The sequence below is a fragment of the Corythoichthys intestinalis genome, chromosome 8 (genome assembly GCF_030265065.1).
Source record: "Corythoichthys intestinalis isolate RoL2023-P3 chromosome 8, ASM3026506v1, whole genome shotgun sequence".
Taxonomy (NCBI): Eukaryota; Metazoa; Chordata; class Actinopteri; order Syngnathiformes; family Syngnathidae; genus Corythoichthys; species Corythoichthys intestinalis.
The window spans coordinates 8,841,477-8,854,620 of NC_080402.1; the positions used below are offsets into that span (position 1 = coordinate 8,841,477).

The 13,144-nt window shown below is 39.2% G+C and overlaps 1 protein-coding gene across 1 annotated transcript; it reads left to right on the plus strand.

The window, feature by feature from the left end:
• The first annotated feature begins 2,312 nt into the window (after positions 1-2,312).
• soul5l (heme-binding protein soul5, like) lies at positions 2,313-12,894 on the plus strand. Its single transcript, XM_057843270.1, has 7 exons — positions 2,313-2,423; positions 8,050-8,109; positions 8,174-8,255; positions 9,889-10,009; positions 10,088-10,227; positions 10,292-10,455; positions 12,399-12,894. Coding segments are annotated over exons 1-7 (909 nt in total). The 5' UTR covers positions 2,313-2,421; the 3' UTR covers positions 12,739-12,894.
• Positions 12,895-13,144: the final 250 nt, after the last annotated feature.

The window sequence follows — 13,144 nt, forward strand, 5'->3', positions numbered from 1 at the left end:
GCCCAGTGTGATTTATTCCAATTCAGTCTATAAAATAACTAATATACCGGTAAGTAGAAAATATTCCAAAATAACTGTTTTGATTTTACTGTCCTGGATAAAACCTTAAATCGTGTTGTTAAAATAAGTTAACTATAAAAGTTAAAATATATAATTTAAAAAAAAAAAAAAAAAGGTAGTTTTGTCACTGTCCAATCCATTAAGTTGACACCAGTCTTCTGCGATAACATCACACGATTGGCGGGAAATTCAACTGTGGTAAGCAATTTTTACCTCCTTTAAAAATCAGATTTTGCAGTTTTATGAAGTACTTTTAGTGGCGGTGATTATAACGTGTCCACTCTATCAAATAGAAATAAAAGAAATTAACTGAATCATTTCAAAAAGTTTATTTGTAAAATTATGGATTTCAAGTATTCAAAGTCATGTTAGCTATTATGCTAGCAAAGCTAGGCTGAGGGCTAACTTTAGCACTAATTGCCTTCTCTGTTAGTGTCCACTCTGTTATGTCCAAATGGCACCCAAAAAAAATGACACTCATACCTTGTAGCCACCTTTTGTCTTGCTTTCTTTGTGTGGCAGTTTGGGTCAGAATAATTTAAATTTTTAATAATAAAAAAAAAAAAAAAAAAAAAACAAGCACAGACACTTTGATTATGACAGGACCTATGAAAGCTGCATACTGGACACTACATTTTCCTTTTTTTTTTTTTTTTTTAATACAAAGAAACCATTAGACCGTAGTTTAACATAATCTGCTAAATTTTTGTTTTATATTTTTTAGCGCTGCAACGATTATTTTTTTAATAGTGTTTGAGACTAAGCTCAGGTATTTTGATTTATTTTTAAATGAAAGTGCAATTCTGCATAGTTTGAAGAAACACTCGGGAATTCTGTGTTCGCATTTAATTCCCTTTTGAAAGTGCAATTTTAGCAAGCATCAAAAATTTATTCTGCAACGCATTTAAGTGTTCCTAATCCGATTACTAGATTATTCGATGACTAAAATAAAATTAGAGATGTCTGTTTGATCGGGTCCGATCACGTCATTTTCAAAGTATCGGAATCGGCAAAAAAAATATCGGCCCTGGTTTTTTTAATTTTTTTTTTTGGGGGGGATTAAATCATTTTCTAATTGTATTTAATGTTACAAACATAATATGTTACACTCATCCAGAGTCTTTAGTTTAGGCTTAAAGTACGGTTATCAAATTTATCCCGATAACGGCATTAATTAATTTTTTTTTTAAAATGTATCACGTTATAATATTTAACGCAATTAATGCATGCGCTGCACGACCCACCCACGCATTGTCGCGCTCAATCTGTAATGGCGCCGTTTTACCTATATAGAGAGATAAAAGGCTGCGTAAAATGAGTAGAATGAATTTTGGCAGCCCATGGAGCCCTTTTTTAATTGGCTAAAGCCTTACAATCCCTCTCCCTACGATTAGAAATATCATGGGAAGCAATGTGGGGAAGCAAAGTAGCAATTGATCTTTTTCTTAACACCTTATGTTATTTCCCAACGCAGAGAAGACATATCAATTGGTAGCACGACGCACAGTCATGGTTCCACTTCCCATCATGCATTTGGGCATGGCTACAGTATCATTTACTGAAAGCTCAACAAATACACAAGATGGCAATATTTAGTCACAATATACAAAGTCACAAGGCTTTTTATCCGTGGATCCCTCTCACAGAAAGAATGTTAATAATGTAAATGCCATCTTGAGGATTTATTGTCATAATAAACAAATACACTATGTACTCTATGTTGAATGTTTATATTCGTCTGAGTTTTATTCATTTTTTTCTTAATGCATTCCCAAAATGTATATGATGGGGAAAAATTATCGGGAATGATTGGAATTGAATCGGGAGTAAAAAAAAAAGCAATCGGATCGGGAAATATCGGGATCGGCAGATACTCAAACTAAAACCATCGGATCGGGAGCAAAAAAACATGATCGGAACAACCCTAAAATTAATTGATAGCTGCAGCCCTAATATTTTTATAATGAAATTGAATGTTTATGATCCTGTATTTAGGTGAACACATCGAAGCTTTTCATGGAATTTACGACTCTAAAATCAGTTTTTTTTAAAAAAACATACAAAATTCTATTTTGCTAACTATGCCACATAATAGACCATCTTATTTATATATAATAACAATCTTTCAACAAAAAAACGAACTATTTCAGGTTTTCATGACTATCCCTAAAATCTACAAAGGATCTTCATAGAATCATGAAAATCACCCCACTGTGCTATTTCCCCTCCTCCCTTCCCTTCCCATCCTCTCCCTCCTCCTGGCGTGCTGCGGTGAAAGTTGCCGGTGCGTCACAGTGCAGCACGCTGCCTCAACTGCATCACCATCGTTATTCTCTGCGGGAAGGACAAACACGCCGTGACATGTAAGTGACCCACACACTAACACTTGCTTAAAGTACAATGTCATCATTAAATAATGATCATACAGAGCACTTGCTCGTTTGGTGTCACTTTTTTTCTGCTGCGTCACGGCTGAAGAGCATGCACAAATTATTGAGTAGCTATTTAAAAAAAGAAAAAGTCATTTTGGAAATCACAATCATATGGTTATTTGTGTGACTGGCGTTTAATTCCAAGTCAGTTTTAGTCCTTGTTTGACCTTGAAATGTCTGCTGCAAAGTGAGAGCTGGTGCAGTCCTGCAGTGACGATGCACCACATGCAGACCTTGACTTACGAGTTGAATACTCCACCCTTGTAACTCAAAATACTCGCATCTCAAATCGTCCTACTTGAAATAATAAAAGGAAATACCTCATAATCAACAGAAAACTGACCAAGAAATCGACACCAAAACAAAACAAAAACTAGAATGGTAAGTGACCCGAATATTTGTCCAAACATAGAACGACATAAACGACAAATTTTCTTCTGATTAGTCAGCCGACTAGTTTTACGATTAATCGACTAATAATTTTCTTTTGTTACTAATTTAGCAATGAAATTTTTGTTGACGCTTATTAATTCACAAAACTATTTTAGAACACTTAATTTTTTTATTAAAGCACAAATAATCATGTAAATAACAATAATTAATCACAAATAAACAATGAGGTTAAATTCTAATAGCATTTACTAGTGCAAAAGAATGGAAAGTAAATAGATTCAGAACACTGACTTTGCCTTTCCAACATTATTCAAAACAATTCTTTGAAAAAAAATTCTAGCAATAATATAGTGTACTACTATATATAATAGTAGTATAATAATTGTAATAATTATTCATTGCCAATCATATTTGTCATGAAGAATGTCATTTGAAAGCTATTCTTAGTGTAGAATCTGTATTATGTATTATTTACTCAACATATTATAATATTAATTCTAAAGTATGCGGGATCAACTCCAGAAATCATTATTTATATGACGAACATGACGTTCTTTTGCTGTTAACCAGCTGTTGAGTGTTATTGTATGACTGATTGGAACTGTGCTACATTTTTTCGCCACAGGGTGTGCTATCGTGTATTTTATGTTCGGTGTGAAGAAGACGAAGAAAGTTAAGAGTCATTAGAGGCCTGTTCTCAACTTCTCCCTCACTGCACTTTGGCTCTCATGGAGAGCACGTTCGCTCATGTGTTCGAAATAAACGATAGCCGACGTGCAAAGTAGCAAGTGAGCTGTAAAAATAAACCGCGGGAGAGCTAAGTGAAGTTAACGAAGCTAACGAACAGCTAAGCGATGCTTAGCTAAACGGCGCTAAATGAAGCTAAGCGGCTGATACTCAGTCCGTGGTCATGAAACAGTACATTGTAGTGCGTTTGTGGGGGGGGAGATAATATAAATGCAACATTCAGATGGCTTTTTTTTTGTTTTGTTTTGTTTTTTTTTGTTATTTGTTTGTTTGGTATGCTGACATAATTATACATGACGAATAGTTGGGGGTGCTGCTGGCTCCGGTGGCCCAAGCCCTTGCTCGTTGGGGCAAGGGCAGTTGGTTGGGGGCCCCCTACTGGTTGGGGGCCTAAGGCAATCGCCTACTTAGCCTGAATAGTAGATCCGCCTGTGCTCATAGTGGGCCTATTTTCAAAAACTTAAAATTCAAATATTTTCAAAACCAAAGCCGCTAGCAACCTAAAACCAAAACAGGCACCTCCCTTAGGCATATATGAGTTTCCGTCAGCAGCGACATAAAAAAATTCAAAGTCTTTCCCTAATAAAATCCCAAACAAATATTTTTTTATACAAGTATAACAAAACTTAAAATGGCAATAAAATTCTCAAATTTTATGCTAGATGCATAAAAATCACCAAATGCAGCGATAATCACCTATATTTTCAGGATCAATTGCAATATTTAACATATCATTTAAGTTTTTGCCTAAAATAGCAACTTTTTTTTTTATTAAGAGCAAGTTTTCACTCAGTTTTCACATCAGAATCTTAATACTTGAGAAAAGCATGCAGAATCATCTTAATTTTACCCAACAAAAGCAAAATTTGCATTTTTCTATACACAGTCACAACCTATTTAAATTGAATTCCGATGTTACTATTCCCGCAGCACAGAGGCACGTCTTACCGGCTATCTGTTCCTCATCGTTTTTAGATTGAAATGTTACATAAAATAAAACACGGAAAAGGCTAATTCTTTTTTGTTTGGATGCAGAAATGTCTAAATTACTACATTTTTACCAAAAAAATGGGCAGTTGGCCAAAAATTACCTGATCATTTGAATGTAAACTTACGCTACTGTGTATGGATACAACATGGCGCCCATCACCAAAAAAGAGCTTTTTAAGTTGAAAATTATTGTATTTGAATGCGTACATCCCGCAATTTCTATAGATATGAATATAGAATAATCTAGATTCATGGTTAAAAGCAAAAAACGGGCAGTTATAATTCATTTACCGGAAATATTTCGAGCTAAAATTACGCTATTGTGTAAATCCAACGTGGCGGTCATCACAAAACAAAGCTTGTTAAGTTAAAAATTCTAGTAAATAAAAGCGTACATCGCGCAATCCTATAGATATGAACATAGAATAGTCTAGTTCCCTGGTTAAAGGCAAAAAAAAACAAAAACGCAGTTATCATTCATTTTACATAATTATTTTGAGCTAAAGTTACTCTAATTTTTTCCATGCATTTTTTCACGTTTCAAAGTGCATGCATTGGGCTATTTCATACAAGAATTATCTTGAATCCTCGACCAAATCACTCTTGAGACACTCCTGCCTGATTGTATCCAGTCAAACCTTTGTCCCTTTTCCACCTAAATCTGGCGTTTGAACGCATCGTGTGATTGAGTTTATCACAGTGAAAGCCAAATGCTCTGCCTGGGTCTGCCCCTGATGGCAAGGCGTGGCAATATGTTTGTGGGAGCTGTCTTGTCAACTGATGATGAAGTCTATTGTCCAAAATTGACAGGAAATTACCTAGAAATTCCCCCAAAATCAATATGAAGCGACCCTGGAAATGCGTCAAAATCAACAGTAATTGACCTGAAATTGAATCTAAATCAACAGAAAGTGACCCAAAATCAACAGGGAATCACATGGAAATGGCCCAAAATCAACAGGAAGTGATCTGGAATTGAACGTAAATCACATGTGCTAACATGAATAAGAAGTGACCTAAAATCAATAGGAAGTGACTCGTAATTGTCCCAAAATCAACAGGAAGTGGCCCCAAATCAACTGGAAATCACCTGGAAATGGCTAAAAATAATCTGAAAGTAATATCTGACATTTTAGCCAGATTGCCGAAATCACGCCAGCCAAACCGCCGGAAGCGAGCTAGCGCAATTCCAAACGACCTGGGCCTGCGGGAATCCCGACAACCCGACCAAAAGACCAAACTCCGCAGTTCACCTTAGTCTTAATTAGGGCTGCGGCTATCGAATATTTTAGTAATCGAGTAATAGACTGAAAATTCTATCGAGTAATCGGATAAAACAAATATATTTTTAGGTGAAGAGCAATTATACATATACATGAGAAAACAAGACATTTCATCTAATCTTGAACCATTTTCAGTCAATCAATGTCTTTATTTTCGATGTATATTGTTGAAAACAGCAAACAATTGCATCTCAGATGTAACTAGAATTTTAAAAAAAGACTAATTCACTGCTTTCACTCAAAAAACTTTTAGATCTTATTAAAAAAAATATATATATATATCTTACCTAAAAATGCCGTTACGCTTGATAACACACATCACTTAAAAGGATTTTTTCCCCACGTGTTTCAATTGAATTTCTCTTTGTGTCAAGCCATTTTTAAGTTCTAGTTAAGTTTTAAGTTAGTCTAAACTGTAAGTCCTGATAGGATTTTGAGTTTTTGCAGTGTTCAAAATAAATGTATGATACAGGCTGTATTGGAGCACATTAGGGACCAGTGCTACTTGGTGTTTTATCCAGCAATGACTACTGAGCTAAAATTGATAGTTAGCATGATTAAGTTTTTATTTTACACCCTCATCACTCCACAATGCTATGTTATGTTAAAGCCTGTATGTAAGACACGTTAGCCACGCATCGACAGTGGTCATAATTAATTGAAACCTAGCCCTCCGCAGGGCTAACGTTACGTGAGCTAGTCACAGTAACGTTAATCTTATTTATTAGTGCTTTAGTGCTCTTTATTAGCGCTTAGCGCTCTTTATTAGCGCTTAGCGCTTAGCGCTGTACTGCTTTAAGATGGCGGCTCTTTACAAACGCTGCCCAGACGCGGCCGAGTCTGTCATTTTGCATCTAGTTCAACATACATGTGATCTCAATGAGACGTACCAGACGCTACCTGTTACCAATGTAGCATTGTGCGGGCTAGTATTTAGCAACGTCGGCGTCGTTTGTGGCGGCTGTCGGCTGCGGTAAGTTTTTTTTTTTTCCCTTCTTCCTCTCCGCACGTGACAGCGCGTTGTCCCGCATTAAAAGTAGTCCTAGCAAAACGTGATGCTTGGAGCTGTCAAAATAAACGATTACTCGAGGTGAATAAAATTACTCGGATCAGTTTTTAAACTCGAGTTACTTGAGTTGCTCGAGTACTCGTTTCAGCTCCAGTCTTAACCCCTTGTACTGACTCCATTTCAAAAGCAGGAAAAAGGCTTCGAAAAACAAGTTGACAATATATTTCAAAACGGCAGCAATCGTACAGCACAGAGAGACCCAGGTGAGGAGGCAAACTGGATCCAGGGTCATCATATCACAAGTCAACAAAAGATTCCTGAGAAAAATGACAACGATGAGTAAAACATTCAGTCTTTTAAAGACTCTGGTGAGTTGGGCTGTGGTCCGGAAAGAGGGTGCGTTTGGTCGTTGTTTAGAATTATTCTCTGTTGTTGATTTGGCAGGAGGGTTTCGGGCGTTACTGTTGTCAGGGCAACGAGAGTTGAGAATTTTGCCACCCTCAGCGCCACGTGAGTGCTGAGTGTCAACTTCTCAGTCGCGGGTTCCTCATTATCAGATGTTCCTTGTGGCAAGACAAGCTGTCCCGCCATTTGTTCTAGACTGTCCAGAAAAGCTGATTGCGGGATTTGGTGGTGCGGACGTGGGCTTGTAGATGTCTTGCATGCTTGTCAGCGTCAGTCTTGCACAGTCAGCTGCATGACACGCACATTGGGCTTCCGTGGTCAGAAGGCGTCCTGTGTCTGTTCTGCCCTTATTTGCCCGTTGTCTTGGCGATGCAAATTTTAATCATTTCAAGGTTAATTGTTCATAATATCAAATATATTCTGCTTGTTCTTCTTAAACCATGATATAAGTGCTATTTAGTTTATATTGGGTGTGTTAAAGTAATACAGTCAAACAGTAAATATGAGAAAAGACACTATTCCCTGATTGTATTACTCTAACACACTTCAGATAACCAAACAGTCAAAAAGTAAATACAAGAAAAACTAATATTCCTTTCAACTGGGAGGACTGGCAGCGATAAATCGCTGCTCGCCTCTCCCAGTTCAAATGGATTGGATGTCTATCCCAATCAATGACAGCCTATGAGTTAAGAGCAATTGAATTGAATGCACATTTACTTCTTTTCAGGACTTTCCTATCAGTATTGGCTGTGTTGACCCTTGTGGTTAGCATTGAAGGAAGTGTTGGGTAAGTTGAACCATGCGAGTAATCGCTGTTCAGTGAGAGTAAAAATGAAATTGTACTCTTGCAGCCCAAGCACCAATAGCAGCTTTTGCACAGAGTCAAAGGAATGTCTGGAGTTTGAACTGGTCTGCAAAACGGATGAATATGAAGTAAGTGCTATTAACTAGGCAGTAACACTGAATGTGTTTGGTGTTGATGTTAGTGTGATTTATGTATGATTTGAAACAGAGGTAGTCCCCAGGTTACGAACGAGTTCCTACGGTGGCGACTTAACCCGAATATCCGCGTAAATCGGAATTAACCAATTTAAAATGTAACTATGCGGGGGATGGGGCTTTTCTGCCTGGATATCTGCCCTGCGCCCTGGCGCGGGTTGCTGGCTGGGTGCTGTTGGGTTGGCTGGGTATCGCCTGCTCCGGTGGGGGGTCCTGCCCTGCCCTGCCTTGGGCTTGGCGGGCCATTGGGGCTCCTGCGGTGTGCCGGGCCGGTTGGGGCGCCGCAGCGGTGGCTCATGTGCCAGGTGGGCGTGGGGGGTGGTGGCGCGTCTCCTTATCCCATCCCTGAAGGCCGGTTAATCGGGGCACGGATGGCCCGGAGGGTGTCAGGATTAGCGATAAAACAGCATAGAATAGGATGCCAACATACTCACACTCACTAGGGATTCACACAATTAATGGTTGTAGACCACATGGCTGATTTGTGTAAACTCCACCTCTCCCAGTCACTTACCTTTAAGACCCCCCCCCACACACACACACACACACTCTTTCCTTGGTCATCAGGCCCCCCACATGGTGTCAACCAGAAATACAACTAGCTAACGATAGCACCAACATATTTATAGTTAGTGTAGGCGTTCAATGTATTTCTTGTTGTTGTTTGTGCTTCCTGTCTCTCTCTCCTTTTCTATTGTTCCCCATAACCCGTTCCTGTTCGCTGTTTTCTCCTAATAAACGAGGTACGTTTAAAAAACTAATCATAATAAGGAAAAGAAAAGAAAAAAAGCAAGTCCAAAAGTATTGTATTTTACTTAATGGTGGAGGATACGCTGCCTACTGGTGGCAGCGTTGGGTCTGTCTGGACTGTTGCCTTGGATGATTGAGAAGCAGACTCAGACGTCTGACATGGATAAAGGTTAGCTGCGCTCTGGTTTGGCCCATATAAGGCTATAAGTTGTTTCAGGTAATATATGTTTGTGTATGCATTTGTAATTAAGTGTACAGCTACAGTTTGTTGAGTTATGTGTAAGCGATTTGCTATGTCAATTGTAAATACGTTAGCATTTGTAGCATTTAAGCTAGCGGACTTTTGTGAGGAAAATTAGGCTAATTTAAGCAACCAAATTTACATATTGATCAGACTAGATGGACGTTTGAACACCAAGCGTTTTGTGTAGAATATTTTATTGTTAAAATGCGTGTCGTTTTGAACAGACGTGTACTTATCGTGTGTTACAGCTTTACAAACTGTCAAAAGTGTAGAAGGTAAAAAGCTTCAAAAAGGACAATTGCTTTGTTTGCTGTCTGTCAAGCTGAACAATTTGTCGAAAAGTCATTTTAATAAAGTACAAATTACGATACTGTGAGGTACAATTAGGTACTGTTTGTGCAACAAAAAACAAATTTAAATAAAACCTGAAGACAAAATGGCAGACAAGACTTTGGCATCGTAAAGTCGAAACCACATAAATTGTAACCCAGGGACTACCTGTATATTTCCATAATAATAATGATAATAAAAATCTAATATCAAACATTTTTTTCTGATTTCAAACTTATGTAGGTGCGACACTACAGCCCCACCCGCTGGGTGTCCACTGACGCCGAGGCCTACTTCATGGGAGTGGGTGCGGCCATGGCTTTCAGGAGGCTTTTTCAGTACATCACCGGTGCAAATGAAGCGGGTAAGAATAGCAAAACGTCTCCTTTGGAGTGCATAGGACGCCAAGTGTGTCATTTGAATGAGTGTGTATTTGCGTCAGGCATCCAGATGGAGATGACCGCTCCCGTGCTGGTTAAAATCCCCGAAGAAACCAAAATGTGGGAACCGGCAGTCTATACGCTCAATTTCCCGCTGCCACAAGCCTATCAGGACAAGCCGCCCGCACCCACCAATGACAAGGTTGGACTCGGTCGCTAACCAAAACAGCAGCACCAGTCCTAATGTTCTACTTTTCTGTTTGTAGTTGTATTTCACCGAAATGCCCGAGATGGACGTCTACGTGCGCAGCTATGGAGGTTGGATGTTATCGGTGACATCTAGGCTTCATGCGCATCTGCTGACTAAAGAGCTGGAGCGAGTGCGGGCATCGTACAACCACACCTACCACTATGGGGTCGGGTATGACAGGTATGTACTCGCTTGGTGGTTGTCAGTGTGGTATGAGGTAAGGCTGAACTATATTGGAAAAAAACTGACATTGCGACTTTTGGTGGGTTTGCGATGTACTGCGATATTAAAACTAAAAGAATTTTCACCAGATGACTTGAATAGCTCTGTTTGGGAAGACTGGTTGATTCACTATTACCACATTGTATTGATTAGAGATGTCCCGATCCGATCACGTGATCGGAAATCAGGCCGAATGCGCCATTTTTCCGAGGATCAGAATCGGGTGAAAAGGATCGGGTTTTACGTAGTGCTGTCAAATTTATCGCGTTAACCGGCGGTAATATTTTTAATTAATCACGTTAAAATATTTGACGCAATTAACGCATGCACGGAATGACCCGCTCATGCATTGCCTCAAACAGTTTACAATGACGACATTTAAGCACATTGAGAGCAAAAAGGAAGAGAAATGCGAGTGGACACTAGAGATGGGACGCTCGAGCCGTCCTGCTTGAATCTGATTCAAGCAAATGAAGTAGAGGCGTGTCAAAGCAGTGTTCCGAAAACGGCGTCGAGCAAGCCAAAAATCACGTGACCACTACTGATGAGGCCTCGAACGTCACAGATGCGAGTCACACTGTTTCCACAGGAAAATGAAAACTCGATGGGAGCCCGCCCGCTCAATCGGTAGGAACGCAATAAAAAGTGGCAGAATAACGCAGTTATTCACTTTTTTTTGGGAGGAGGAATTTTCGCGAGTGCTACAAACAGTTGCTCATTTTCAAGTTTGGAGTGAGAATCTCATTATCACTTTATTTTAATTAAATTCATTCACATTGTTATACACTCGATAGTGGGATACGTCTAGATATTTAGAATATATACAAATACGACACATCCACCCCCCCAGAAATTATACTCAATAAAAAAATAAAATATTTTACAAACCTTTCCTTTTTATTCGGCTCAATTATTTCCATCTTGTGATTTTGGAATCCTTATAGTATGCAATAAATAATATACCTGTTCCCAAGCACTGTGCTTACCGTACTGTAATTTTTACACAAAACTAACAATACAGAGTTACTCCCCGACATCTAGGACGAGCCACTTACAAGACTAGCACTGTCGTGTATTACAAATACCGCTTTGAACACATCTTCACAGACAAAGCAAAGACACAGGCTTAAAAAGGTCAACTTTAATTGTGTAAATCACACTTAATGACAACACGATCCCACGGTTGAAATAGACGATATCCACTTAATTCTATTGAAGATATGCAATACTGAGGCAAATTGAGAAGTTTATCATTTGTGATTTTAATCTGTTTGAGCACGGCATGTGCGTTAATTGAGTCAAATATTTTAACGTGATTAATTTTAAAAAATTAATTACCGCCCGTTAACGCGGTAATTTTGACAGCCCTAATAAATATTATAGATTTTTAAATCAATGGCAATATTTTGTATCTTTCTAATAACATATTTTAGTAAAAGAGAACATTATTGGCTTATTAGAGCCTACAAGCCCGAGGTTACCTTTAATAGTGTACTCATTGAACTCATTGGCTGCTATTGATAGCACTAGACGTTCAATCCATTTTGACTGGAAGCGAGTGATCTTTGCCAGTCTCCCCCACTCAAAATGGATTGGACGTCTAAGGCAGGGGTTCCCAACCTATTCCACTAAGGCACACTGTGGGTGCAGGATTTCATTCTTACCAAACAAGATGACAACACTTTTTCCCCAATCTGGTGTTTTACAAGTGCAATCAGTTGATTGCAGTCAGGTGTGGCTTGTTTTAGCAGAAGCCTCATTGGTTCAACTGTCTCTGCTGGATCGGCTGGAACAAAAACCAGGACCCACAGTGTGCCTTGAGGACTGGGTTGAAAACCCCTGGTCTAAGGCAGCCAATGAGTTCAACGGTTGTCCTAAAAAGCTTATCTGTGTTTTTGTAGCCCATTAAAGCTACTCAACAGACACAACGAAGTATGGTACATCTCCGAGGGTCGGCCGGTGTGCTCGGATCCACAAGAGCCCACCCCAGCCCACATCGCCAGGACACCGGATCCCCTCCCCGACATGACCACCAACATGACATCATCCGACACATCGGACACCTCCGTCGTCACGACCGCCGGGCCATCTATTTCCTTTAGCCCCACCCTCGCCTCGACTCAAGTTCCGACGCACACGCCCTCCAACAACGCAACGGGATCCACCTCGCCGGAGCCCCAAGTAGACACCACCCACTGGAACAGCACAGAGCGCAATATAGCTACTCAAGATGCCGTCTGAGTTGCTACAACCACAATGCTCGCTTCTTGTACTTCACACATTATAAAATAATGGCAAATGCTGCTTTCACGCAAAAACAAAAAACAGAACTGGGTTGTATAATCTGGCGTTTCCCAACCTTTATTGACATTTTTTAAAAATTTATTTTCATTTTTTCAAACCCCTGATTGGTTGGGAATAACTGGTATTATCAACTCTAGAGCTTCTATTTGATTCTATGCACTTACATCATGTTATTAGCTTAACGCATGCAGGCGCTTGAATCGCTTCCACAGCAAAATTAGGCGAGAACATGGTTGGTTGTCACAAGTCTTCCACGATAATTCATTTTTAGCTAGGAAACTTAATTTCTTAGATTGGATTTGATCCTTTTCATTTTTCAACTTTTATTCATTAGTTGTTGTTG

What these genes read in the sequence shown, in the direction of transcription:
- soul5l (XM_057843270.1), top strand. An exon ending in CCGCACCCACCAATGACAAG is followed by an intron (nt 10,228 to 10,291) that starts GTTGGACTCGGT and finishes TTCTGTTTGTAG; the next exon opens with TTGTATTTCACCGAAATGCC. An exon ending in TATGGGGTCGGGTATGACAG is followed by an intron (nt 10,456 to 12,398) that starts GTATGTACTCGC and finishes GTGTTTTTGTAG; the next exon opens with CCCATTAAAGCTACTCAACA.